Source organism: Calliopsis andreniformis, unplaced genomic scaffold (assembly GCF_051401765.1).
Source record: "Calliopsis andreniformis isolate RMS-2024a unplaced genomic scaffold, iyCalAndr_principal scaffold0022, whole genome shotgun sequence".
NCBI classification, from domain to species: Eukaryota; Metazoa; Arthropoda; class Insecta; order Hymenoptera; family Andrenidae; genus Calliopsis; species Calliopsis andreniformis.
In genome coordinates, this window is record NW_027480432.1 from 1,089,157 (window position 1) to 1,117,030 (window position 27,874).

The 27,874-nt window shown below is 49.1% G+C and overlaps 1 protein-coding gene and 1 long non-coding RNA gene across 2 annotated transcripts in view; one reads left to right on the plus strand and one right to left on the minus strand.

The window, feature by feature from the left end:
• The window catches only part of LOC143187408 (uncharacterized), a 90,636-nt gene that overhangs the window by 41,969 nt on the left and 20,793 nt on the right, over positions 1-27,874 (minus strand). The window contains exon 2 of the long non-coding RNA XR_013003200.1: positions 13,455-13,531. This is a non-coding gene — a long non-coding RNA (uncharacterized LOC143187408). The remainder of the gene's footprint in view (positions 1-13,454; positions 13,532-27,874) is intronic.
• On the plus strand, positions 6,385-27,655 carry LOC143187405 (uncharacterized). The gene is made up of 3 exons (XM_076391638.1): positions 6,385-6,487; positions 24,305-25,420; positions 26,652-27,655. The coding sequence occupies exons 1-3, from the start codon at positions 6,385-6,387 to the stop codon at positions 27,653-27,655; spliced, it is 2,223 nt and encodes a 740-aa protein (XP_076247753.1).

Below are 27,874 nucleotides of genomic sequence, written 5' to 3' on the forward strand. Positions count from 1 at the left end.
CGCAAAAGAGGGAAGTTTGTCCCAACAAGACAGGGAGGAACGCGTGAGCACGCTGATGGCGAAGATTCGCGGTTAACGTAGGAGCAGAAGGGGAGGAAAAGGAAAAGCACGAAGCCAAATTCGGCCAATGCACATTTCGCGCGAAATAACTTGCTCTCGCCGTCGGATTCGTCCCACTCCACCGACAGCAACCCTCACCACTGGCGGCGCGCAACCCTGACGTTTCCCCTAACCCCTCTGCCAGCACCACCACCGCCACCACCGTCCTCTGCTCTCTACCCCACTTTCGTGCCTCCTCCAATGTATTCCTGGCGTTTCGCACTGCAAGGTCAACAAACTTCTCCCCGATAAAAAATAAATGAAACGCCGGACTGTTTGAAATTGTAACAGTGGCAACCGGGGGAGGAGATTGCTCCCGATACTTTAAAGAGGCACGATTCCTTCTGTCGTCGTCCTTACCTACCAGCTTGGACAGCTAGCCATTTCTCCCCCTGCTTTCTCGTTCTTTCTGACATCGGCTAAGGCGATTGTCCCGAGTCACGACTTATCGGCGAGGCAAGACGAGCACCGTCGACGCGATATTACTTTCCACGCCGCGGCGTGTGCTCGTTGAAAAATGGCGGGAGAGCCTAATAAACGATCCGTTCCTGGTCGAAACCTTTGCCACATCTGGTTCCGCCTCTATCGAGACACTCGGTTGCGGTAGAAAGAAACGCGACCGTGTTTATCGAGGACGAATGAACAGCCGTCGGAGTATCTCGTCTAACGCGCGCGATTGCTGGATCCATCGGTAGAAGAGACGGTTCATGGATGACGAACTTTCCTCGTTGCGGCCAGTCGGATCGGAAATGGGATGGTCAGTGTTTACGATCGGCCGGGCTACGAGCCATTGCCCTTTCTTTTATCTCGCAATATGCGCGACCGCTTAATTACGACTAATCGAACGCGTCGATTGCTGGAGAAATCCGTTGCAGTGGAGGAAACTGGAGTTTCGGTCGTAAATAGCGCGGGGAGGTAAAAGTTGAGTGGCTCGTTAACTGGGAAGGAATACAGTGCTCCCGGGAAGCAGGACTTTACTGAGAACGATGACAAAACATCGATGACTACCGAAGCCACTTTGCGGAGGGGCGGTGCCGCGTTCATGCTTACGGAAATTTATCGTTAATTTACGCGGGGCGATCTTGTAATTGCGCTGCTCCGCCAGTTCTGGGAATAAATCTGGAGCAAAAAGGGGAGAGAGTATGTTATATATGACTCTGGACTTTATTAATACAGTTCGAAGCGGCAGCTGAGTTCATTCTTCGAGATATCAGAGGGAAACTGTTCCGAAGATGGGTGTAACTTCCATGTGATATTCGTATCAGAGGTTTCACCGTACTTCGAGACTCACAATCAGAGTTGATAGAGCCTATGCTTAAATCCGATATTTTTCTAGCTTCGTGCTTCAGGTCAGGGCATCGACTTCATTAACGCGTCTACAATTTCTCCGCACGGTATCGAACTCGAATTAACCGCTGCAGCAGCTTGAATCGGTTCTACTCGCTCTAGAAGTGCAGCTGCGTCCGCAGGAAAAGTGTTATTAATCTGATGGGGAAAAAATCCGCCGTTTCCTCAATATCGAGGCCCCAAACGGGGAAAGAAGCCAGAAATCGAGAAGTATCGAGTGCGGTTACGAGTAATCTCGCGATTATACGTTATTTTAATCCCCCATGACCAATACTCGTCGACGAGCTCGTCACCACGTTGGGGAGCGAATGTTCCTCGGTCGTTCGCTCGCTCACGGCGGATGTCGTAAAATTACGGGAGGCCACGGCGTTAAAATCGAGAGATTCCGAACTTTCCGCCGACTACACTGTTGGAAATTATAAGTTGTCACGCGAACCGCTAGGCGTGAATCAACGATGACCCAGCCACTGTCGCTTGTGGAGCGGATTTAACGGGGCTCGTATAGGATTTATAAACTACCGAGTGGCGATCCAAGGTGGTGAATTTTGTAGAATCGAATCTAAATCATTACACGAGTGAGCATTTATAAAAGCAGTTCCAGGGTGTTCTACTTTATTTTCACGATTTCTCCCTTGCTCCCCTGAATAACTTCGACCAAGCTTCCACATCGTTAATTAAGATATATCAGGAGGTGGTTCTCGGACAAGCCCCCGCAATGGATTAGGGGTTTTCTAAATTAGAAGGGAAGGCGTTACGTCGAGGGACCGAAAATCGCAAGCGTAGGTAAGTCGATCTAAGGGAAAAATCGTGGTATCCCGGTGATTAGCCGGCGCTAGGCGTTAACGTTGCTCTCGGAGCAGGTTTGGCGGGGCCGTGGCGAGTGAGCGAGCGAGAGGGTGAGCGATCGCGCGAGTACAGCGAGGAACGAGCGAACGGGCGAACGAGCGAACGAGCGAGCGAACGGGCGAACGGGCGAACGGGCGATCGTGGAACGAAGAAAGAGAGAAGCGGTCCCGGCAAACAAGAAGCGAGCCGCAATGCATTCGCTCTACTCGCTAGATATAAATACGCGACAGAGGGCAAGGAACCAACCACGCCTGCACCGACAGCTACTGCCTAACGACACGGACACGCACACGCGGTCGCTCATTGTGATAAAGCAGAAGAAGGAGCGAAGGGAAAGAGGAACAGAGAGAGAGGGCCAGGGAGAAAGGGAGAGGAGCAGAAGAAGAGGGAAAGAGAGAGGAGGAAGCACGAGAGCAGAGGGAAAAAGAGAAAGAGCGAAAGAAAGACGGAGAGGAGGAGGAGAAGGTGGAGGAGGGGTGGAGAGGGGGAAAGAGAGAAAGGTTGACAGAGAAAGGAGAAAAGGGGGAAGAACGGGAGGCAGGGAGAGAGAGAGAGAGAGGGAGAGAGGTGTAGGCCAGTCGCTTGCTGCTGCCGCTGCGTTCGTTCATGCGCCCATCCGCGCGCGCTGGAAGTTGGGACGAATGTGGCCGGTCGAGTCTCTAGAAGACGCGGCCAAATATTGCATCCTCGGATAAATATAGGCGGCCACGGCTGCACAGGCCGCGCTGCTAACGCGCACTTTTCTCTCCGCTGCTCGCCTTTGGGACGGCGCGCAGCCATCTAGCCACCGACGGCATTCCTCCTGCGGCCTCGCTCTTCCTCTCTTTCCCTCTCGCCCTCTGTCTCGCTCTCTTTCCATGTGCGAGAGCGATCGTTAAATTCGTTTCGTGGCCGAGAACTTCGGCCGGCACGTTGCCCCGGTGTGCTTTCCATTCTTCTTCTTATTCTTGCTCTAGCTTTTTTCCCGTGCTTCTTTTGCACCGAAATATCCGCGCGCGATGGAATCGCTCGTAGACAGCCTCTGAGGCGGGTTCACGCGGCACGGGGCAGGGGTATCGTAGGTGGAAGGAATATAATACAGCAGGGGGTGATGACGGTAGCGCGATGAAACGTTCAGAGTCAAGAGTCAAGGACTCGAGTGGGTCTCGAATGTCTTGCTACGTTTCTTCTAGCTACTGTATTCCTTTTATTGGCGAGTAGCTGGTGAAAATCAGCTGTGACCGTAAATTGCGAGATTATATACGAACTTCTCTATCGACACTGGCATGGGACATCTCTAGCAACTCGTAGCCTCGAAAGTATCACTTTACACGTCGCTCGAGTGCACCCCGAGTACCTCCCTGTGTTTTCTTCGCTCACAATGTTTGGACACTGCCCCAAATTTGTTTTCACAGTAAAGGAAGCGTGTTCCAAAGTTCCAAGTAGACAAACAAGGGCAGTATCCTTCCAGCCAAACGCGATTCCTGTTCGAACGAAAGCCTACTCTCGATGCTTCGGATCGCGGTGTTATCGTGCCGTCGTTACAGCAAGCGATAACTCGCAATCGGGTCAGCACAACGGTGCATTGTGAACTGGCCTGCGTACGTCACAATAATCGTCTCTGCCAGCCTCCCGATAAAAGACCATCACCGACTAATTTATCCCGGCGAAGAACAGCACGATCCAGGCAACCCTCGAGCATAGGTAGCGAAAGGCTATCGATGCTCGACCGATGTCACTCGGTTCGACTCTGAAAACGCTATCCGAGGCAAGGATAACGTCGTTCTTTGTGCTCGAGCACGTAGCCGATTCAAGCAAAGCGCAGCAGCCGCTTTGTTTTCGCAGCAGGCGTAACCTTCGAGTCTTGGAGCTGCGAGGGGCGGCCGGGCGGACGGGCGCGAGCGGGCGCGAGCGATCGTGTCGCGCTGGTGCACGTGGCCAGAGGCATAGTCAGTGAAAATCATCGTGCGCGGACATTGGATGGCGGGAAACGTGCGTGACACCGGTGCACGGAGGGAGGCCCTAATCAAGCTAGCGCGTGAACCTAACCTAACGTGTCGCGGGGGCGGCGTGTCGTCGTCCCGCGGCGGCGGTGGCGGCGGTGGTGGCGGCGGGGACAGTCGGCGAAGAGAGAAGAGTCGGTTATCGCGGAAGTTCGGCAATTATAGGTGCCGAGACGGTTTTTTTTTTCGACGACTGATATTGATTTGGGAGAGGCAGTTCGTATTCGTGGCACGAGCATACCTTGTGACTCGCAGAGGCGGCCGGCAGCGCGATGCATCACGGCGCACCGCGCATCGAGGGGTACATCAGCAGGGGAGAGAGACGGCGGAGAGGCAGCAGGAGCGAGGGGGAGGAAAGGCGACTGGAGGATCCCTACCCTTTCCGGTTTTCTCCGCCGAAACTTCCCCACTATTCCGCTCGCTGGCCCCCTCTAGACGCGGTATCAAACCCCCACCGCCCAGTACAACGGACATAACTTCCTCGCTCCGACTCCTCTCGGCCCTCTTTGTCCCTCCAACCTTTCGCTCGTCTAGCCTTTCTTTCTACCACACGCGGTGCATCCTCTCCTCCGCGGCTGCTTCTCCTCCGGCGCGGTCACCGCCGCCGCCACCACCACCACCACCACCACCACCACCACCACCATCCACCACCATCCACCACCCTCGATCCCGTGCGCCAGGGGCGGAAGTTTCGCGCCCTCGGGTTCTCGCGCCCTCGGGTTCTCGCGCCCTCGGGTTCTCGCGCCCTCGGGTTCTCGCGCCGATTTCTCCACCGATCCCCTTTGCTGCATCGAGGGAACAAGGAACGCATCGTTCTCCAACGATGGTTCTTTTTTCGTTTTGCTCGAGGATCGCCGAATTTCGTTTCGACGACTCCCCTGAAAGGAATAGATCGGCGATTACGTTGCAGCTCGAAGGTAAACCAGCTGAGAGGTGGCAATTTTCGAAAATTACTCGAACCGGTCCCCCCAAGGAGGGCTCGGTACCCACGGGACCAGCCGTGGAGTCCAGCGAATCCGTAATTGACTCGCGAACAAAGTATAAATCCGCTACCATCCAATTAACGACAGAATCGAGAGCTCGTTGACCGGCAATCGTCTGCATGCGAGGCATCGTCCTTCGAAATTTTGCCCGTCACGCTACCCCAATTTACCGCGGCAGGTTTCTTCGCCGGGGCTAGAGGGGACGAGTGGAGAACAGGGTCTCTCCCTCTCGATCGCGGTGGAGAACGAATCTGGTCGAGGAGCCAGTGGCCGTGGCCGCGTGAATCCGCCCCTGCCGCCATCACCACTCGCCCGACGCCGGCACCTTCTCCTCTCGTCCTCCTCTCGTCCTCCTCTCGTCCTCCTCTCGCCCTCCTCTCGCCCTCCTCTCTCCCGCTGCCGCCGCTGCCGCCGCCGTCGCCGCCGCCGACGACGACGATGACGGTGTCTACCATATCCCAAACCCGAGCGGAACCAGTCCAGAAATCCCCACTCCGCGGGCGCGCACCGCGGCGACGGAAGTGTGGCAACGCTGCAGCTCGCCAGTGTCTCGGTCTTGGCGAGTTACTCGGGGGGGCTCAGGCCGAGAGTCTACCGAGTTTGTGTCTACCGGCGCGGGTAACCCGAAAGCGAGTGTGCCGAGGATCAAAGTCGCGGCCCTCTAGCCGGCACGCGAGACCGTCTCTCGCTGCTCGAAGGAAAACGCGCGTAAATACGCATCGGGGGACAGAGGGAAAAAAAGGTCGAGAGGGAGGACCGGTGTGGTACGCGGAAGGTGGACAAGTTTTTTTGTCAAAGTTCTCTTCGTCGGACCGGCCGCGTGAACGTTCGGACGATCATCTCTAGGAGGAATCGCGACGTAGAGAAACAGGGAAAGGATAAGAAGGCGACGAAAGGGAGACGGTTCTTTTCGCGCGTTTCTACCCGTTCGTCATTTCGCGTCGTTTTTTGCCTGCCCGCCCCCGTGTGTGATCACGCGAGAAAACACCCGTGCCTCGTACACACCGTGACACGCCACCGTGTATATACGCACGTGTATACGTACAGATACGTACATCTATATAATACATATATATTATCAAATAATAAATTAGACGGTGAGCCTTGCTCGACCAAAAACAGTGTAAATGGCGCTCTCCGCACAGAACCAGTCGACGTCGTACGTGAACTTGTATTACTCGATCGTGCAGCGTGCGGCGACACGCTACTTTAAGGAATACTACAACTCCGGTGAGTACCAAACATCTTCTATAATGGGATCTTAAACATATGACAATGTGAAACTCCTCCGTTGCTTCGGTCTCCCAGTCATCGTCGATGACCAGAAATCACGTTTTCGCCCACCTGTGCGCCGTCCACGTTTTGCTCCAAAACGACGACGTCATCGCGAGCGCGCGCTCTGCACCGCGCGCGGTTTCGAATTTTCCCGCCCTCCCTCCTTCCCGCTCTCTGACTCTCCTGCGTTCACACACACCTCCACACGCTCTCTGTCTCTCGTTCTCCCTCCTGCTTCGACGCCTCCCCCACACAATGCACACACGCGTGCACACACGCGCGCACACACGCGCGCACGCACATGAGGCCACGACATAGGGTACATACGGCCGGCACCTACTAGCAGAAGTGCTCCTCCGACACCGATTAAAACACGCCGCTGGCTAGACACGTGCCAGCTTCTAAGCTCGTGTGCTCTCCCCGCTCGCTACCGCGTACAGACCGATGCCTCGTGTGGAAACAGTGCTCTGACACGCGAATTTCTCGCGGTTCAGATGAATGTAGTGAGTCGCAGCGAAGAGGGCCACCGGGTATAGTTGTGGATTTGTAGCGAGTCCAACATTGGAACTTGTAGATGGCTTTTCGACAGTAGAGGAGAAAAAGTAGACGACAGTTTAAGCGTTCGGTTACTATGGGTTGCTCGTATGCATTTAGATGAGTAGATCGCGCGTTGGACGCGTCTGCAGGAATTTTCCTTGTATGACACATCCGGTGCTTTACTTCGCACCTCCTGTATCGCAGGAGAAAAGATTTGTCAAGCAGTGTTGAAACTATATTCGCATCTCTAGCTCTTCCATGTCTTCCGATTGATATCAAGACACATAGTTGTTAATCCCAGCGTCGTAAATTTTCCTAGAATCAAGGAGGATGAAGGTATACCCACCGTGCTCAGCTTGGGCGATTTGCAAAAGGCGCGAGAGGAAAAAGTGTGAGAGGGGGGAGAGAGTGAGAGAAGAGACGGGCAGTGGGAGATAGAGTGAGACAACGAGAAAGAGTCGTAGGGGACGAATGGTAAGGAGCGAGAGAGAGAGAGCGTGCTGATCCGCAAAATACGGTCTCATTACTATCGTCGGTGTTGGGTCATCTAATCGTCGCTGAAATTATCGTCTGGTCAGTGCAGAGTGTCGAAACGCGTTCTCTTGGCGAGCAAGAGATTTTCGAGAGTACTCTTGTACGCAGCAGCATCTCTTCGCATCTCTTCGCATCTCCGATCGTGTCGCGATCGCGTCGCGATCGCGTAAACGCTCCTCTCGCGATCCTCGCAGCCGACTACGTGCACGCTGCTCGTGTGTGTCTGCGATCGCGCCGCAGCCTGGTCAAGGTGAACGTTTGCTGACGGCGGAGACTTGTGATGATCGTGCCGCTCGTGACCGAGAGAACGTCCCTCGTGAGAGACTGTGCCGACCAGCAGCACCAGCAACACCATCCACCACGACCACGATCGTTCTCGACCGTCAACCGTGAACCAGCCGCAACCGTCGCGATGACGAACGCCTTCGTTGGCGAGTCGACGATGACCCTCGACCGTACCCGTATCGATGGCTAGACGTGATCAGTGAACAGTTGCAAATGGAACGATCTCGTCGCGATTCCACTCGGTCTGCCTGTCGATAGTGTTCTACAAGGGATTCCAAGAAATGGATCGTGCCTGTACGTTGTTTCGGTTCGAATAAATTTGTTTGCGAGTGATAAACATCCGGTTGCATTCAAGCTTCCTCGGGGCTCGCGTTAAACGCTGCTCTCGGACCTCCTTCGTGCTGGAAATTTCGGGATCAACTCTTTGGTGTAATTACGTTCGTTGCACAGTGTGGCTGCTCTGACCATTGGGAATCGCCGCGGTACGTTCGTTTCGCGCGGGCAACTGCGTCTTATCTTTGCCAGCGAGCCTCGAGGAACGAAAATGTACACCTGACCGAAAAAGTCCCTCGTGGACGCGAATAAAACACCGCGGCTAGCAGTGATTCAGTTGTTTCCGTTCTATGAAGCGTCGAATTGTAATTTAGTTTCAAAAAAGAGAGAGAAAAAGAGAGCTATCGACCGGCAAGGGTGAACGTTATCTCTGCTGTAGGTTTATCGCGATATTCCTCGTCGGCGTCGTCATCGAAACAGGATCATTTTCGCCAGTTGACATGACGAGGATATCGCCATCGGCTGGTGATCCCGGATCGTTATTGGACGGTATAAAGTCAATCGCAGCGAATAAAACGATTGGTTTTCGTTTAGCCTGGATTCCTGACTTGGACCACCAGAACAACTACAGATGATTGGTCTGTGGAACTTTGCTTATTTCAGAGGTACTTGTCACGATCAATTTTGTCACGATTTTTCAATCGAACAGACCCGCTATGTCTCCAATCATTTTTCAATTCAATTGTTCTAAATAGTTTTTTCATTATCGGTAGTGTTTAAGTTGAAAGATATCCAAGAAAATTGTGTCGATTTGCAAGGAGTCGTTGAAAATATTTATTTTCTTCCATGTTCGCAAATGTAGCAGCAGCACGAATCGACGGTGAATTGCAACTCTACACGCGTTAAATTTTAAATAATCTCCTCTAGCTATCGAAATTCCCTCTCACCCAGGGTCAGTAATTATTCAACACAATCACGAATCATTAACTGATCGATATTATCGCCAATTTCGCAAGTCTTGGGCCACTGCTGAGGCGTGTGGCCCTCGCAATTAAACCTCATTTTTTCATCGAATAACTCGGGAGCAGGAGATCGTGCCGCTTGTATATTTGGAGAATAAACGTCGACGGGTTTATCGTGTGACTTCTGACGATAAGAGGAGCGAGCGTTGCTCCGTATCAACAGCGAACGTAAGAATCGACGCGCGGGAACAGTTGTGTGTGTGTGTGGGCGCCAGTGCGTGTTCGCGTGCAGAAAATCTGCGATCGCTCGATGTCGGCCCGATCCGTTGCTTTCGCTCATGGAAACGTCCCGAGACTGTGTCGTCTTCGGGAATAGCCGATGGAACACGGAAAATAAATCGTTGATTTATCTTCGTACGCGCGGTGCCAAGTTGCGCTATCGTTCTCGCGATCTTGCTTAACCTCGCGCCTTCCGATTCAAACTTGGGCCACACGTTTCTTCTGTATTTTCTTTTCGCGTAACGATTCAGATAAGCCGACGTTATTCGGATGCGCGAGCCATTCCCGAGCCATTCCCGAGCCATTCCCGAGCCATTCCCGAGCCATTCCCGAGCTCCTTTCCTCTCAGAGAAGCGCAAGGTGAAACAGGATACAGCTGATAGGGTTCAAGGGAACACTGTCAATGGTGAGATAAAAAAATGATGTCCTAGAGATCCTCGGCTGATTCAGAAGTTCTGTTTCTACTGCAAATACGGGGGAATGAGGGAGCTGGTAGGAGGGAAGGGTCCCAAGCGTTCCCCTTTGCGGGAGAGTGGCACATGAGTTCGTATTTCAATCTACAGAATACTGGGGGGAATACGCGTGGGGATGAAAGTGGTTGAAGTAATGTTTCTTGAAATATCGATGATATCTTATGGTAACCTTATCGCCATATAACCCTCTTATCTCTATGATGCGATCCTAATATAAAACGATAGATGTGACAGTAGTAATTGACAAGTATCTTCATTCTAAAGCTTCGTAATCGAGGTACTGTGCAAATGGAATTGAAATATTTCTTGTTAAGGAGGTACAGATCGAAGGGAGAATTGAAATTGCGCGGTCCATTCGTGAGCGGTATCCCATCCATCAAAGGGACCCAGGCCGACGAGAAAAGTGTTAAAAAAGAAGACGTCTACATGTAGGAATAACAAAAGACAGGACAAAGCCCCCTCCAAAAAAGAGAAACAAAGGGAAAAAATACAAAGCGTACGCGACGTTTCGGCTTCGTGAATGCGTACTAGAGGCTGCCGGTGTTAACAGCGGCGCGCGATCGCGTCTCGTTCCTGTCTATTTTTCTGAAAACAAACATTCGATCTGACGAGCTATATAACACTGATGGAATACCAGAGGAGGACCCACTCGTTTCTCGAGCACCCTTCGCGCTCGCCATCGCGGAAAGTTATGTTTTTGTTGCGCTCGATTCGTGTTTTTGCCCCGTCCCTCCCCAGTCTGTCTCTTTCCCTTTCCGCGTCGTAGCCACCGACGGTCCCTTCTCGACGCTCGATAACGAAAATGGGCCGTAGGTATTCCCTCTGACACTCGATAAATAGCGGGGCTACTGTTTGCTCTTGCAAATGAACGTTTTCCGCGAGGCCGCGAGGCCGCGAGTGATTTTAACTCTACTCCCATCGATACACTTCCTCTAACGCATTTTTCACCTTCTCAGACGCATCCACGGAGAATAATTGAGTTCTTCGATTGAATTTACGGATTGCAGCGTCTCTGATGCCTAGGAGGCGCGAAGGCTAAATGAAAGTAGTGTTCTTGTGAAAAGGATCGAATCCTGCCTGTGGTCGTACATAGGTTTAAATGTTCCATGCGTTCTCTTGTCAAGCTTTCGCGAAAGCTTCGAACAATGAGTGCATTCTGGCGCCGGTTTATCGCTAGACTTAGCCCCGACGCGCGCGATCGTTCTGCATTGAAAGAAACTTATGAATGATTCGTTGTAAATAATCGCTTTGCTCTAAGTGTCGTCTTGGTTGACTCAGGGAACTTTTTCGTCTTGCTGGATACTTCAGTAAGGGATGAGTGTTTACTATAATCATTCATAATTCTCTGTCACCCTTCTGCCTTTCATTATGATCTCATTATGCAACCCTTCTCAACGCGTTCACAGTGGCACGAAGTTTAAGGTCTGCGATACTTTAAGAGCGGAAAGTTTCATGAGAATACTCAATTATGTGAAAATGATTATGATCTTCTAATTTACTTTAGTAGCCTACAAATATTTTTCCTGCCTCGATAACCAGCCCAGGCAAGTCGGGCGAATTTTTCAAGAAAATTCAAACGCAGTTGTCTGTATAGAGAAAGAAAAATCTACTAATTCCGTCGTTAACATCCTGTCCGCGACGCGCGCAGGTGTTACAGAGCGATTAAAAGCGCCTCTCGAATCCTCTCTCCGAAACGAACAGGGGGAGAGCGAGAAAAAAAGGGAAAGATATCTGGCTTGTTCGCAGCCGGTGAGCGTTATCGGGTAAACGGCCATTTCTATTTCTTCTCACGACGCGAAAGTTCAATATGCTGAGTCGCATGCAGCCGCGGGTATTGTTATCCGCGTGTACGATTAAATCAGCTACGGTCCCCCGAGCGAATCTTAAGCGGCCACGCTTAGGAGAGGGAGTGGGCTCCTGAGCGCGCAAGGACGCAACAAAATAACCGATCCTCCGACGATTTAGAATGAGATTCAGACGCCGCGCGTCTAGTGTATTAAGTGGTGACCGCGGCCGATTCAGAATCGCCGCCTGTCTTCCCCGCTGCAATAACTCATTTCTATCGCGGCTGCCGTCGCGGCGAGCATTACACCACGGAGAGACTAATTGAATGGACAAACCGATGCTTTCACTCCGCGCCGACCACGCGTCAATGAACTTTTTCCTAGGTCCACTTAGCGCCGCGAACAGCTCTGTTTCCTTACTCGGAAAATCCTCAGCCGTCCCTTTTACCACGCGCATCAGTTTGTTGGGACTGTTGATGCCTCGACCACTGGAAGAGAAAGCCGACGATCTGGCACGGTGGTCAGACAGTCTGTGGCTATGAATGTGATCTTTCTGGGGTAGTGGTATTCAGTGCCTTCCTCTAACTTTTCATTCAATTGGTATTATCGTTCTTCTTTAGATTATTTTGGCTATCACTGGACGACTCGACAGTTTTGGGTGGCTCGATAGAGCTTGAAAATCTTGACGAGGACTTTCGAGGTTTGAATGACGTTCAAAGTGAGTCTCAGGGACAAGCCACTCGAGACTCAAGTAGCCTACTACATCGGTGATTTGTTTCTTCTAGTGGCCGAGACACCAACACCTCAAAGTGGGTGTACACTTTGATGGAACGAATAAGACTGAAGGACGAATGTGACACAGCGTTCACTCAGACGAAAAATATCACAAATACTTTGCCAATTTGATCAATTACGAACAGACATAAGAGTATTGGATCAATTGTAGATTTCGTCTAACCAATCCTGCATGCTAAATGAATTCTATACTCTTGATAAACTATTATTTTGCATCATATTTTGATTCTAATCTCATGTTGGCAAGCGAATGATTAAGCTGCGATAACGCTACCACGAACGACTGTAGCTAAGTGTCGCGCGAAATTTCGACGGCGGAGCCGGAATCGCGGGTTGCAATAAACTGACCTTAATCCTCTCATAAAGTTTTCATGAGCATTAAACTGGGGACGGTGGCGGGTTACGTACGTGTTGCTTCGAGTTGGGAAACCGTAGTTTTCGAGAGAAAGATGAGGCTTCTGGACGAACTCGCGAACGAATAATTTGTCGATGAACCGGAGAACGGGCGGGGCGTCTAATATCGCGTGAATCGAGTTTTCTCCCGGTCCCCAGCATCCAATGTTTCCTTTTATTTTACGCATATCGAGGCAGCGCCTTCACTTTGAGCCCACAAAGTCGCTTTCACTCGGTCAATTAAACGCGAAAGGACTTTCGAGGAACGACATTCTAGTTATCCGTGATTCAGTCAAGAGAAGGACGCGACCATAGCTCCCAAAAACATTCTATCGCCCTCGTCTTTCGTGTCCCTATGCGTCTGAGACTCTTAATTGGACCTTCGTTACAAAGAACCCGAGCTAACGCGCCAATTATCGAAGAGCTAGCCAGATTTAACGCTACACGCTCTTTTTCTTGAGAAAAGCTTATTTTGATCTACATTTTTTTCTTCTGAGAATAAGAATATCGAGTATCCTAGTCTGAAGTATAATCTTGGGATCTTCAGAAGCTAGTAACTTCGCAGTTGTGTTCGAACAAAGTAATGGTTTTTGTAGTTATCGCTTACATGAGATGTGTAGACCACTTGTGCTGACTGCAAAGGAGATGTTGGACGATCCACCCTCCAGAGAGTCCTCGAAAGTACTTTAAACAGATAAAATAATGTTGTCAGATAAATATCATCAAATTTGTATGGTGAAAATAGAAAAAGGTTGCAATCTCCTAGAATAATATATCCGACAAGAATGACGAGTGGTTCGGGCAACGTTTAGGCGCATGTATTTACCTCTAAATAATTTTTCTCTACAGATGAATGCATAGTTTACAAAGTGTTCCGACTTCTGGTGACTTTGTACCTATCTTGAAACTTCGCTCTTGTACTCAAAAGTTCTTCCGTTCGAATCAAATAGATACTCGAGGGGGAAAAAAGAAAACAGGCAAGATTAATTCCCGGCGAAAGGGGAACAAACTGTTTACTGATATTCCAAGCACTTCGACCAGAGTCGTAACTTCCAACAGATACATTATCTCGAACAGTTGTTCAAACGAAAGTTATTCAATCCAATCTGATGCTTCAAATTACGCGTTCGATAACACCTGCTCCTATTGACATTTTTAAAAATATCTACCCTTTTGCACCTGTAATTCGTGAGCAAGTATCAGCCAAAAATATCGAAGGGGCTTTAAATGTATCAATTAACTCGTGGCGACAGATGTTGATGGTATTATTAAACCTGTGAAACCTCCGATTCCATAATTGTGCATATTTTCTCTTGATGCTCGCAGGCATGGAAAGAGCTTTTCGAAACCCTGTATTTTTTCCGAATATGTCCTTTTGGCTGTAGCCAGTCGTCGAAGTGAGTTTTGATAAAAGAATTAAAGGGACGAACGAAAAATATTCGCGTTGATTGCAATGGGTGGCGCGCGTCGTAACGAAGTGCAGGCAGCCAGGCGGTTCGGGGCATTCGAGAATCGACGGGATCGACCTGGCGACTTAAATCTGCAAGCTGCTACGGGAGGAAAAATCTTTAAAAATGCTGTCCGACGAAAAAAGCGCGCATGCGTAACCACGAGCCATTTCCTTCTTTCTCTCCCTCGTTCTCTCGTTCTCTCGTTCTCTCCTCCTCCCTCATTCCCGCTCTCTTCCTCCACCCCTCCATCCCGTCCCTTTCCACCCCGTTCGCGACGGCTTTCTTTCTCCTCGTTTCTCTTTACGCGCTCCACGCCGCCAAAACAAATCGTAAAGACGCCTTCTGCTACGTAATCGCGCGGTCATTTCCGAAAAATCAATGATATCGTCGAGCACGAGCCACTTCGGGACGAGAGTCACAATACACTCGAGTGCCACGGAACTTCTCTGTCGAGCATAAAATCGAATCCAAAGATACTCGTGCCGCTGCTTCTTCCTTTTCTTATTCTTTCTCTAGCCCCCGACTCGCTTTCGAAGCTCTTTGTGAAGCTTCGAGACCCTGCTCCTCGTTCTCCTCCTTTTGCTCTACCCTTCCCCCCCCCCCCCCCCCCCCCCCTTCTTTTTTCTTCACTTCGAGTTCAACGATATCGTCGAGGCGGTCTCTGTGTCAAATGGGACGCTTCTTACATTGTGAGGAGGTACTCGAGCGGTTCCAGACTCGCGTGTCCTGGCGGGAAATCGAATTCGAAAATCCTCCCATTTCGCCGACGTTTTCTTCGGCTGCTTCTGCCAGGGAATCTGCTCCCCTCCCATTCAACTTCTGCCTTCGTTTCTTGCGAGAAGTGAGCGATGAAATTCTATTGCTGGTAATTGGAGGGACGGAACTACGCTGACTGAATCTCTAATACAAATTTCCCTACGTTTAAATTCTTTCTTTGAACCGTGCTTTTCCTGCTGCCGCGAATACGACTCCATGAAAAATTGTGTATAGAGTGTTTCTTCTATTATTTTTTAATATCGCTACGACATTAATATCGTCGCGCTCTAATCGCCACGCGAGCGAAATTCCTCTTCAAAGTCCAATTCGTCTGTTTGTTGTTCTCTCGTTCCCTCTTGGCGGCAATTATCGCGCGACGTTTAGCATTCAATGAACCTGACAGGCGTAACATAATTGTACATCGGGAAAAGGGCATCGAGCATCGAGAGCGCGTTCAATCGGTGCTGCAGGTGTACTCTGTCCGAGATCGATGTAATTATATCGCGAATAATTCATAAGCCGATTGTTCTAGCGGCAGGAAAGCACGATGAAAGTGATAAGTAACTCTCGTTTCATTGACAAACAGTTTAAATGCCTGTCGTTTGCTCGAATAATTTTCAGTCGACAATGAACCTATCACTGATGAGAATACTGTCAGAGATAGCTGGAACGATCCCCGTCAAATTTGTGAAGAACACAAAAAGTACTTTCACTCTGTACTGAGTACCATAATAGGACGTTTTAGTATTAATTAGTGGCAATAGGATTCTACTATGCTACTGATACGATTTTAGGCCTAATAGACCCTTATCACTGTAACACCTTAAATCTGGAAGTATGTTTGTCATATTGAAAACTGCAAAGTTTGACGGAATGTACAGACTTGTTAAAATTTTTTTTGGGGATACAATTCACAGTGGTATAAAATTTGGACTTTTCCCTTTGATTTAAAAAAAAAATGAGGTCGGTGCGATTTTTTTTCGCAAAGTTACAGCACTCTAAAATAGACCTTGCGTTTTTGTCATGTACCGCCCCTACCTGATATGCTGCAAAAATGCAAGGGTTACTTTAAAATGCTGTAACTTTGCGAAAAAAAATCGCAGCGACTTGATTCTTTTTTTAAATTAAAGGGGAAGGTTCAAGCTATATCCTACTGCAAATTGCATCTCGAACAAAAATTTTGGCGAGTTCCTGCATTTTGTCAAATTTTGCAATTTGCCGTATTGAAAATTGCCAACTTTGACGGGTTCCACAGACATGGAAAAATTTTTTACGAAGACGCCATTTGTAGGAGCCTAAAATTGGAACCTTCCCCTTTAATTGAAAAAAAAGATCAAGTCGCTGCGATTTTTTTTCGCAAAGTAACAGTACTTCAAAGTAACTCTTGCATTTTTACAGCATATTGGGTAGTGCCAACACATGACAAAAATGCAGGGGTTACTTTGAAGTCCTTTAACTTTGCGAAAAAAAATCGCAGCGACTTGATCTTTTTTTTAAATTGGAGGGAAAGGATCGAATTTTATGCTCCTGCAAACGACATTCTCGAAAAAAAATTTGGCAAGTCTGTGCATCCCATCAAACTTTGCAGTTTTGAGTACAACAAATGTATCCTCAAATTTAAAGAGTTACAGTGATAGAAATGCATTGAGCATAAAATGCAGATACAGCATCTCATAGAAAAGAGTTCAGGCTTTAATTTAAGAAAAAAATCATGATCTTACGATGATTTCTCGCGGAGTTATCGTCAGTCAAAGTTGACCAATTTTCGCCCAAAATTTTTCGATACACCAGTATATATTCTAAATTATTTTTGCATTAATATTATTCACTTCTTGCAATAACATGAGTGCAGTTGCCTCCAGTATATTCTCCGGACTATGGCCTTGCGATTCTCGTAAATCTGTTGACACAAGTGTCCCATCGAGAGTCCCACGACAGGTCGAAACGTTCCTCGATGCAGGTTCATCGTGTAAACCGATCGAAATGTCCTCCAATGGTTGTCTCGAAACAACAAAATAACTCGACCGACCAGAAAATTTAGTTCCCATTTTTTCCTGGTTCGGCGCAGTTGTCCAGTAGAAATCTCGAGTTTAAGATAAATGTCCCAGTAGTTGACCATGTCCCAATACTTGAAAACTAACGTTCATTTCATCTAATTTTAAGCTTAAATTCTAAGGTATTAGGTAACCTAATTAAAAATAAAAAGTAAAAATATCAGGATATAGAATTTTAGATTTTTTACTTACTGGGACATTTGACATCTTAAGCGTGTAGGTATTGGAACATTTACTTTATCGACTGGCAGGGAAGTTCGTCGAGGCTTGGAGAAACGAATGGGGGACTTAACGCGGACTAACGCATCTTACATGGACCAGTTATCGTACGATGAATCGTGTCGAGCGCGATTTCGAGCGGCGAACAGCCATTTAGGAGGTTTTGACGACGAACTAGTCGAGTATTCGACCTCCGAATCGAGCGCTGGAGCTCCCTCGGTGGGAAGAAAATAAAATCCGTTCGAAGGGTGGGTTTTTCGAAAGCTCGTTGCGACGAAGTGGCGCTGGGGGAGCGCGTTTAGTACACTCAGTGGCGAGGTCTTCCCGGGTGTGCGATTAAGGGGGAGAGAGAGGGCTAGATACAAAGAAAAACTTTATTGTCGCTCAGTGACTCCGTAGAACGACGATAAATCAGAAACGGGTGTATCGTGCGTGAACGTAAACTTCTTCGAAGCACTCCGATAGCTCGCCTTATCATCCAGTCGATGTTTTTCATGGGAGCCTCTGTAAGGAGTGCTGAAAACTTGCGGGAAATTCCTGCAACACATTGGCTATCGTTGCCAATGTATCAATTGAGAATAATCCTAAGGGTCTTTCAAGCAGAATTGAAATTACATACTGTGCGTGGCCTAATGATATTTCTATCGAATCTGACAGCAAAATGTTAAGAACGACTGCATTAAGTAGATAATGCCGAGGAGGAGAAAGTGCTCAACTTTTGCCATCAATTTTATGCAATTCGTCGCGTGCTCTCGAGGCTCGCCTCGTTCGACAGTCCAATTCATCTCGTTAACAGCGCTCGTACAGAACGTCTATTCGCTGAAAGATTGCGACTAACTGCGGCAAGCTGACCTTTGCCGCGAAAACTGCCGTCAACATGAAACAGTCTCGAATATCAGTCTCCATTCATCAACGATTCTGAATTTACAAGTAGGAGCAGAGTGAATCAGCCAGCTATAATTCGATGGAAAAGTCTCTGCCAAATTTCCGACGGGTTCTGTCGCCTCGTGATTCGATTAAAAAGGTGCAACTGTAAAAATTCAGAGTGGGTGGGGGGAGAAAAAAAGATGAGCGTAATACGCTCGAATCGTGTCCCCGGACGCAATTTGCAAAATCAATGAAATGCGAGGAAATATTAATGCGCGGCGAATCTGCTGCACGTTCCCGGTCGGAATCTCGTTAAAGAATCATCTGGTTCGTCCCTGGAAACCGGGTAATAACGATTTCGTGCAAAAGCGATTGAAATAATGGCCCCGACGTGGACAAATAATCGCTTTATTTTGTCACGTGCGTCCGAGCTGGTTGACTCCCGACGCGCAAATAGGCCGCGATCAACAGCTTCTGAAAATTTAATTGGGCGAGAAAGAGCCGTTCCGTGGGGACGATTGACTGGCAACCTGCCTCGGTTATTTGCGAGACAACAACCTGTCTCACTATTTTCCTGTTCAGAGCTATTTGGAAAGTGTAGACTTCTTTTGAAAGAGTCAGCTGGAGCAGTATTGAATTCTAAATGGACAATGTACGATTCCTATGTTCCTCTCATCGAAACTGAAAGAAGGAGTGTACTCGAGATCGTTCGCCTTTCCAAGGCGTGCAGTATCATGAGAAAGGACGCGAAGGGGATTGTCCGAAATAAAAAAGAATAGAGTTGAAGGAAATGTAGAAGTAGCGTTAGTCGAAACAGCGATGCTAGGTGGTCAAGCGAGTAGGAGAGATAAACGAGAAAGCGAGTTAATAAAAGCGAGTCGTTGAAACTTAGCGGAATACGTAAGGCTGTCGATCAAACACAGGAACGTGAAGAAAACAGCGGTTCTTTACGACGAAACCGTCAGCACGGTCTTCCAATAACGCGGCCTAATGGCGTGTTACCGGCTTTTCTCGGACAATAAAATCGCCAAGCGCGTTGTTTTGTCTGCGTAAGCGGACCGACTCCCCCGCGCCAGATGGGAGCTTTTTTCGCCTCGAACTCTAACGACCGATTCAATTACTTTACGTTTCCCGTTCCAGGAATCGAGCGGTTCCCTTCAAGCGCCGCCTCGAACCGCCGCCTCGAACCGCTCCGAAAAAATAAGTGGAACGCGTTTCGCCCGGGAATAACGACCAACTAACTTTCACTTGCCGTGATAATGCTCGGACCCTGAATTCAGAGATGGGCCATCGATAATCCCCTGGTTTATTCCACTAGGTATCTTATGATGTTGTGGAAATTGAAGCTCTATCGTTACTAAATAATGAACTGAATTGAAAGTTGAACACATCAGTCGACGACTAGTTTCACACCCCCTCAATTCTGAACCCCAACTTTCTGAAATATGAACTTTCATCCTTGGTCGCTCCCCTGCGCCAAGTCTATGGAAGTTCTTCTCGTTTTCACCGAATTTGCCATTCGCCTGCCGTTTTTGCTGGCTGGCGACCGATTGGTATTTATTTATACGGTCGCGATCTAGAACGAATCGGTCTAATTTATCGGCGAAACGGGCGAGGAGGGCAGCGGGCCATATTTTCATCGCGAACGTTTAATTTCGTAGAAATTCCTTGGCTGGCAAACCGGTTGCACGCCAAAACGTCATTCAGAGGACGGGATCGTGGCGTGGGGGGATTCCTCTGGTCGGACGTGCGCGTCTCTTTTTGACGATCCCTTGCAAAAAACTCGCGACTCCGTACAACAGGTACTGTTCCATGCCGCGTGTTGCTCATCTTTCGTAGCCCAGAGATTCAGACGCGTTACCGATTCAGACGACAAGAATGTGTCGTAACGAGTGACCTCTAAAAGAACACCGTCCAGAAAATATGTATCAAAACAATGTTAAAGGAAACGTTATTGGGCATCCGGGTCAGAGGGAATCCTGTTTCTCGTTGACCACACGCCGCATCCACCTACGTGAAAAATATCCGTTTCCCCTTTTTTCCTCCATCCCTTTCGCAATTAAATTTACGAGAAGGCGGACGCTTATTTTTATACCGTTCCGTCGCGCGGCATTTTCGCGCGGCATTTTCGCGCGGCATTTTCGCGCGTCACAGTTGTCCTTATGCCTTGAATCTTGCCTCCATGCTGACTCTTACGTATCAACGAAAAGTATGTTTAAAAAGGCAAGAAACCTACAGATGGAATTTGGAAATTTGCAACAATTACTTTTCTCGCAGTCGTATCAGCGCACAGGCATACGCTGGGGAGAAAGCGCGTGTTAGATATTGCTCTCGCGGAATACTGAACATCAGATACCGGATATTGTAAACCGACCTTCACCGCGAAATCTGTATATCAACCTTCGCCGCGGCCGTCGAGGAGTGGCGGCAGTCGGAGCCCGCTCATTTGTAAAATTGTGTGGCCGCCACTCGCTGCCAATGTCATTTAAATGCTCTAAGACCGTCGCCGGTTAGGCTCGTCGGACTCGTTCCTATCAGTAAATTCGGAAAAATGGAACCAGTTTCCGCTAGACGGTGCACGCATGGCCGATCGCTGCTTCTCGCCTGTCGGCTCGACGAGGGATTGAAAAGTAATTTATTTCACGAGATAGAAACGTTACGTTGAAAAGAAATTTCGTGGCGAAAGAGCGTGTAGGAGGAGAATTAGAAATTAAAAATTCATTTTGCGAGGAGGGATGTTGGAAGAAAATTTAGTTAGTGTGGAGTTGAAAAGCACCATATTGACGACAATTGGATAGGAAGCAGTAGGAGATTGCATGATTTTCACGTGTTTATCCTTTTCGTATATTTCCACGTGTTTTAAGCGTAACGTATGAAGAGCTCAGTGATCTTTTCTTCCTCTTCTTACTCAAAGCGTACAGGCTGTGAGAAACATGCAAAGGGTTGCGTCATAACTCGATCTCCGAAAACAGCAGGGCGTCGATTTAATTCAAGAAGTTTAAATATCGTGCACGTGGAAAAGAGGGTACAGTCCTATGTTAACGACTTCCTCTTCCCTTCCCCATACAAATTGTACGATTTGCTTACTGATTATGGGAGATACTGGCTGTCAGGAAAATTATGACAATATTATCGCAAATATGGAACTGTCTTTCTTCGCTGATTTTATAATTTATGGGAGAAACATTTACAACGGAAAAACTACTGTGTCTGTTTATACAGATAGAATAACTATCCTGCTTTGTGCAGCAGGATTTTCTGGGCCCCCTGTACACTTCTGCATGCATGTTCGTGCAAACTCATTAACGTAATTAATGGTATGAAGAGACGGTTTCAGTAACAGCCGGCTGGAATAAATAAGCGATAATATTATGTAGATGGGACCGATCAATCCTGACCTCGTGCGATAAGGAAGTTAAAAGATGAAGAAAAAAATGAATTTCTTCGAATGTTGCTTTCATATTACGCGAATCTGTCTTTCGAGCGAGAAACGGGACTCGAACTCCAAGAGCATGCACCAACGGGTTATGTTTCAAAAAATTATATTCGCGATTCATTGAAGAAGAAGTAAAGAGGCGATTTCTCGTTCTCGTGAATCGATGCTTCAAGCGCATTTATGAAGTTCAACGAGAAATGTATCACGCTTATGAGGAATGTTTTAAAATTTTTAAATTTTCAAATATTCAAATTTTTAAATTTTTAAATTTTCAAATTTTCAAATTTTTAAATTTTTAAATTTTCAAATTTTTAAATTTTCATATTTTGAAGTTCAACTTTCAACAAAAGTTACCTATTTTGACGATCCTAAAAGCGCAGACATACATCACTCAGCAAATAGCTGTATCAAAAGGCATAGATGACAATCGAGCGTGTTAAACAGCAAAGTCATTCCTTTCATCCGGACACGTAGAGGAAAGCAACAGCTCCCAAGAAAGTGCTTATAGAAACGAGATTAATCGTGAGACCAGAGAAACTCCTACTGAAACTAGGGTGTTAATAACTCTCGTATATGCTGCAAGATAAATTTTCAGATTGTCCAGTTTGAAATTATTTCGGAACATTTCTAAATATCTGTCTCACGAACTGCCTCGCGAGATTCTCCAGCGAAAGTGGTTCAGAGATTCCCATTGCACATTCGGCAACGGTATCGCAATAATTTCTGTCGTCTTTTTCCTACTTCGTGGTTCAACAACTCTCATCCACGACGATTGCTGCTAATGTATCCTCGAACGAACAACGAAAACGACTGTGCTTCTGCTCGTGGAGATTCGTATCGATAGGGAGTAGTAAATCGTATATGGTAACGAGGAAAAGCGTGCTCCTGATATTAATAAACGGAACGAAACGAAGATAATCCGTCGATGCGTCATTCCCGACGCAAAAACAAAGCTCAAGCGGAAAGAGATGCGTCCGCGTGCGAGCGTAGCGTGTTAACTGGCCCCACTTCGGGGATAAACGAAAGAATGGAATAAAGAGCGAGGTAATTAATCCGATAAAACGGAATACTTTGTGTAACGTTGCATAATGCGAATTCCATAATCATGAGGCGCGCTCGCGTACTCTTGGATCGTTGTTTTCCTCGTCACACACAACTGTACGTATGTGATAACTGAGATTACGTGTGTCGCCTGCGATTCTATAACAAGAGCACGCGTTCGCTCGTACTTTGTTCCGCTTTGGACTCTTTTCGGTATTCCTTCGTTTCAATTTTACACTGGATAATGGAATTTCGATAGAAGAAATCTTAAAAGCTTCTGGATGTTAAATCTGGAGAGCTTTATTATGTTTTTAGACTCTCGACCACATTTTCGACCACTTCTTTTAATACTCCAAGGGGGGCGACGTATGAAATGTCCTATGTCAAACTGATCCCAACACCACAACTCGTTTAAATTTCAATCCCGAAAAGTCTCGGTATCCCAAACAACGCAAAAAGCTCCCCACCCATCGTCGGAGAGAAAAGAATAGTCGAGCCACGCTGCCAAATCGGAATTCGAATCTGAATCATCCCCTTTTTGGAACGACCGCCCCATTTCCTATCTGGCTGTCTCGTTCGAAACTTCGAAAACGGTTATCGCCTAGAATAACGAAGGAGAAAGGAGCGAAAATACGCAGGGAACAGCAAGGGAGGTTCGGTTTCGCGCGAGCAGAAAGGGCAGAGAGATTCGGCATCGCAGATACTGTGGAACACTTCATAAATCATTCGCGTGGACGTGTATCCCCCGCGTGCATCCGACCTGCATAACAGCCGTTGAACTTGCGAAGCACTCGAACCGGACACGTATCTGACCATGCGTGACCAGGAACGTGGTAGTCGATTCAACGTGGTAGAAAGTATACATGCGGCGAACCGATCCGATACAATGTTTTGCTTGCTCGAAAGTCGTCGGTCAGCGAAGGAGCCGCGATCTCTGGTTGCCGATTAAGCCGATTCGAGAAGGTTTGTCGTTCTCCGAGCGACGAACAACGACCGTGACGGGGTGTCGAGGCATCGATAAAACGAAAGGGACAGAGAACTGCGTTTTCACCTTCATTTCCTGGGTTCGCCGTGCGTCATGGACCGATCGCTAAAATTTTACGAGCGCGTTAAATGAGAGAACCGCGTTACCGTTACCGATCTTGATGTATCGGGCCATTAGTGACGGAAAATTAATAAAACCGTGGCTGGTTTTTGTGCCAGTGCTGAGTACTTTGGTTATTTCGCGGAAATCGATTCGATCCGGATATTTTATATTGATAATCAAGAGAGCAGTCAAGGAGGGATGATGTTTAATCCTGGGAGGAGAAGTTTCAGACCTGTAAATCATTGGAATCGTGCCCAATTAGTATCGCGCGAAGATGGAAATCTGTCGGTAATAACGTTTCGCGGTTAAGTAGAGCTAATTGAAATTGTTCAGGCTACAATTTGCACGTTATCGCATCGGAGCGCGTTCCATAAATAATTTGGGAATATCCGTCCCAGAAGTCCTCCCAGGATTAACAACGATTGAGTCCGCCCCGCGGTCGAGGAATCCTGGAACGATCTCTGACCGAAACAAAGCAACGGCGGACGCTTGTTACTTTTCACGGGCACGCATCGATAAAGGTTCGTTCGGCTTGTCTGATTCCAGATACTGGCGCGCCCTACGTATTATACAAGGACAACATGGAGAGACCCCAGGGGCAATGGGGCCCGGGCCCGGGATCTCTCCAGGACGGGGGCCTGTATCCGCAGCAGCAGCAGCAACAGCAACAGCAGGGCTCCTCCTCGTCCGGCAGTCCACAGCAGGCCTGTGGTCCCCCTGTCGAGGGAGAAAGCGGTCCCCCGCCTTCGTTGGCCTCTCCCGTGCCCTCGCCATACCCCTCGGCACCGCCCGAGCCACAAGCCTTAACCCCACCTGACGACGATATACAATCGAGTCAAGCCACCTCTCAGCAGCAACAGCAACAGCAGCAGCAACAGCAACAGACGCAGGCGCAAGTCCAGCAGCAGCAACAGCAGCAGCAGCAGCAACAGCAACAAGTCCAGCAGCAGCAACAGCAGCAGCAACAGCAGCAACAGACGCAACAGCAGGATCACTCGCCTCAACAGCAACTGACCCCTCACGAGGTGGATCGAAGCGACTGCTTTCCAGGGGCTGGGGAGCTGCAGCAGTACCCACAGCACTACTTCAAGGAGGCCAGGCCGCATCCATCGCCGTCGGTGCCGCCACACATGCTCACGCCCGGCGGCTTCTCCGCGTTGCACTACCTGAAGCAGCCCGGCGTGATGCTGACGTCCCTGGGCCAGGGCGACGGCGGACCCAGTCTGGACGCCCACCAGTACGCCAGCCCCGGAGCACCGAACATGGCGACTGGCTTGCCCGACATCGTCCAACAGAGTGGCAAGTCGTCGAAGGGGGCGAACAGCGACCTACGGTTGTTCAAGTGTCTGACGTGCGGCAAAGACTTTAAGCAGAAGTCGACGCTGCTGCAACACGAGCGGATCCACACGGACAGTCGGCCGTACGGGTGTCCGGAGTGCGGGAAGCGGTTCAGGCAACAATCGCATCTAACGCAGCACCTGCGCATACATGCGAACGAGAAGCCGTATGCTTGCGTGTACTGCGAGCGTACGTTCCGGCAGCGCGCGATCCTCAACCAGCATCTGCGCATCCACTCGGGTGAGAAGCCATACCAATGTCCGGAGTGCGGAAAACACTTCCGTCAGAAGGCGATCCTGAATCAGCACGTCCGCACACACCAAGGCGAGCATTTCTCTCTGCCTCCCAGACTCCCCAGAGGGCGTCCACCACAACCACACTGACCCATTCACCGGTTCTTACTGTTACTATCACCACCGCCACCGACGCCACCATCGTCATCTTCTTCATCATCATCGTTTTATATATATATATATATACATATTAATATCTATGGTTTAACGCTGTCGCCATCGTCATCGTCTCTCTCTCCGTTTACCATTTTCCATATGTCGACGGAGACTACGTACTAACAATCATCCTGTCTTTTATTTTCGTTTCGTTTCTCGTTTCACGACCCCCTGTATACTCTATCTGTTTGCGATATTCTTTTGTCCTGTACAGAGCGTTGTCGAAAACTCAAGGTGGTACGGATACTTATTCGAGCACCTCAGCAGTTACACGTTTCTTTCAGTCAAGATATCGCAATCATAGGTTCCAATCGTTACTGGTATACAAGGGGCTCACCCATTACGTTTCTCCGCTTGCCCTTTATCGGTTCCCAGCGGGCCATTCGCGTATGTAAATGAAATTATTGCAAAATCGAAGCATTGGCCTCGTTGCCGCCAAGGCCAACCGAAGAATCAGAACGGTTGAGCTGGACGCGAGAGTGCTGGTGAGCTGTGAGATAGAGGAGCCTCCTTTCCAACTCCTCCGTCCTCTTCCTTCTAATCCCAATCTACTTTTTCTGCCCTCTGCAGAGAATCCACTCTTCGTTTCGAGTCACTAAGAAACAATATGTACTTTCTATTCTCGCATCTACCCTTCGTGACAGGTGGAGGAGGTGAGATCGGTAACTTCTCTATATAACTGATTACGCGGTTAAATGCGCGTTTAATTGCTTTATTAACATTCCCTCTGTACTTGACGCAAACTCAACAGTGGTCTGCCTGATCAAAGAAAAATTGAAAATCGAAAGACTTGTACTTGAAAATGAAAAAAATTTTGAAATCCTGATACACCTATAACTTTGAGAGACTCCACTTTGTCATTCAGTATCCCTGATCGATTGAATTTGCGTCTAGGACAAGTCGTGATTAGTCGTCGGAAGAAAGCTAGCTTCTGGTGTTCGAGGGTGCACTCGTCGCGTTCCAACGAGACAACTGTTGACCTCCTTTGACGCGTAGTTAGCCTCTCTATTGGTCGCGTGGTGCCGTAGTCCGGGCGACTAACAATTCCTCCAACCACGAACCGCTTGGTCAGCCGAGGATGAACCCTGTTTCCCTGTCTGTTACAGACGTGAGCCCGCATCTGATCTTCAAGAACGGGATGACGCCGACACTCTGGCCTCAGGACGTTCCGTTCCCCCCGGAGGAGGGCAAGGAGGAAGTGGCATCGACGTTCGGCGACACGGACACCCAGTCGGGAGCATTCAGTCCGGCGCCAGACGCGAACTCCATCCAGTACCCTGCCTACTTCAAGGACCCGAAAGGCGGGAACCACGCGGTCTTCGGGGCCGGTGGCACGGGCAGCTTCGGTGCCCTGCAGTACATCAAGCAACAGGGTGGTAGCAAGAGCTGTCTACCGGACGTGATACAACACGGTCGCTCCGCAGGGATGCCTCTCTACGTGCGCTGTCCGATTTGTCAGAAGGAGTTCAAGCAGAAGTCGACGCTGCTGCAGCACGGCTGCATACACATCGAGTCTCGGCCGTACCCCTGCCCAGAGTGCGGCAAAAGGTTCAGGCAACAGTCCCACCTGACCCAACATCTACGCATCCACACGAACGAAAAGCCATACGGCTGCGTTTACTGCGGCCGTAACTTCCGTCAACGCACCATCCTGAACCAGCACTTGCGCATCCACACCGGCGAGAAGCCGTACAAGTGTCAGCAATGCGGCAAAGATTTCCGTCAGAAGGCGATCCTGGACCAACACACGCGGACCCACCAGGGCGACAGGCCGTTCTGCTGTCCCATGCCCAACTGCAGGCGGCGTTTCGCCACCGAGCCCGAGGTCAAGAAGCACATCGACAACCACATGAATCCACACGCGGCCAAGGTGCGCAGGAACTCGAGCAGCGATACGAAGCCACCCGGAACACCTGCGGGCCTGGGCCCCGTGCCAGTGCCGAGGGGCCTGACGCCCACGGTGGTCAAGCCAGAGCTCTATTTCCCGCAATGCTACGCGCCAGCGTTCAACCACCAGCCGCCTGTGTCGACGGCGCAATTCCCTGGCCAGGCGAACGGCGTCTCCGTCACTGGCGAGTTCAAACCACCGACAGGTCTGCCGCCGCAGTGACTAACCGTCCATCCTGCCGCCTACTAGCAAGCAGGACTACCGCTGAGGTTTCAGCGATGCTTCGGTCACGCGTTGCAGACAGACGCCGCAGTCACGGCGTCGAGTGTCGCGGCGCACCGTTGCAACCAGCAGCCGATCCAGCAACACTACCCGTGACATTTATCGTGCATTTACTACTAGGGTCTTTCTTTTCGTTTCGCGGTTCGATTACTTTCCTCG

Coding starts and splice junctions, on each gene's coding strand:
- LOC143187405 (XM_076391638.1), top strand. CDS start 6,385: ATGGCGCTCTCCGCACAGAACCAGTCGACGTCGTACGTGAACTTGTAT. Junction 6,488..24,304: donor TAAGGAATACTACAACTCCG/GTGAGTACCAAA, acceptor GTCTGATTCCAG/ATACTGGCGCGCCCTACGTA. Junction 25,421..26,651: donor GCACGTCCGCACACACCAAG/GCGAGCATTTCT, acceptor TGTCTGTTACAG/ACGTGAGCCCGCATCTGATC.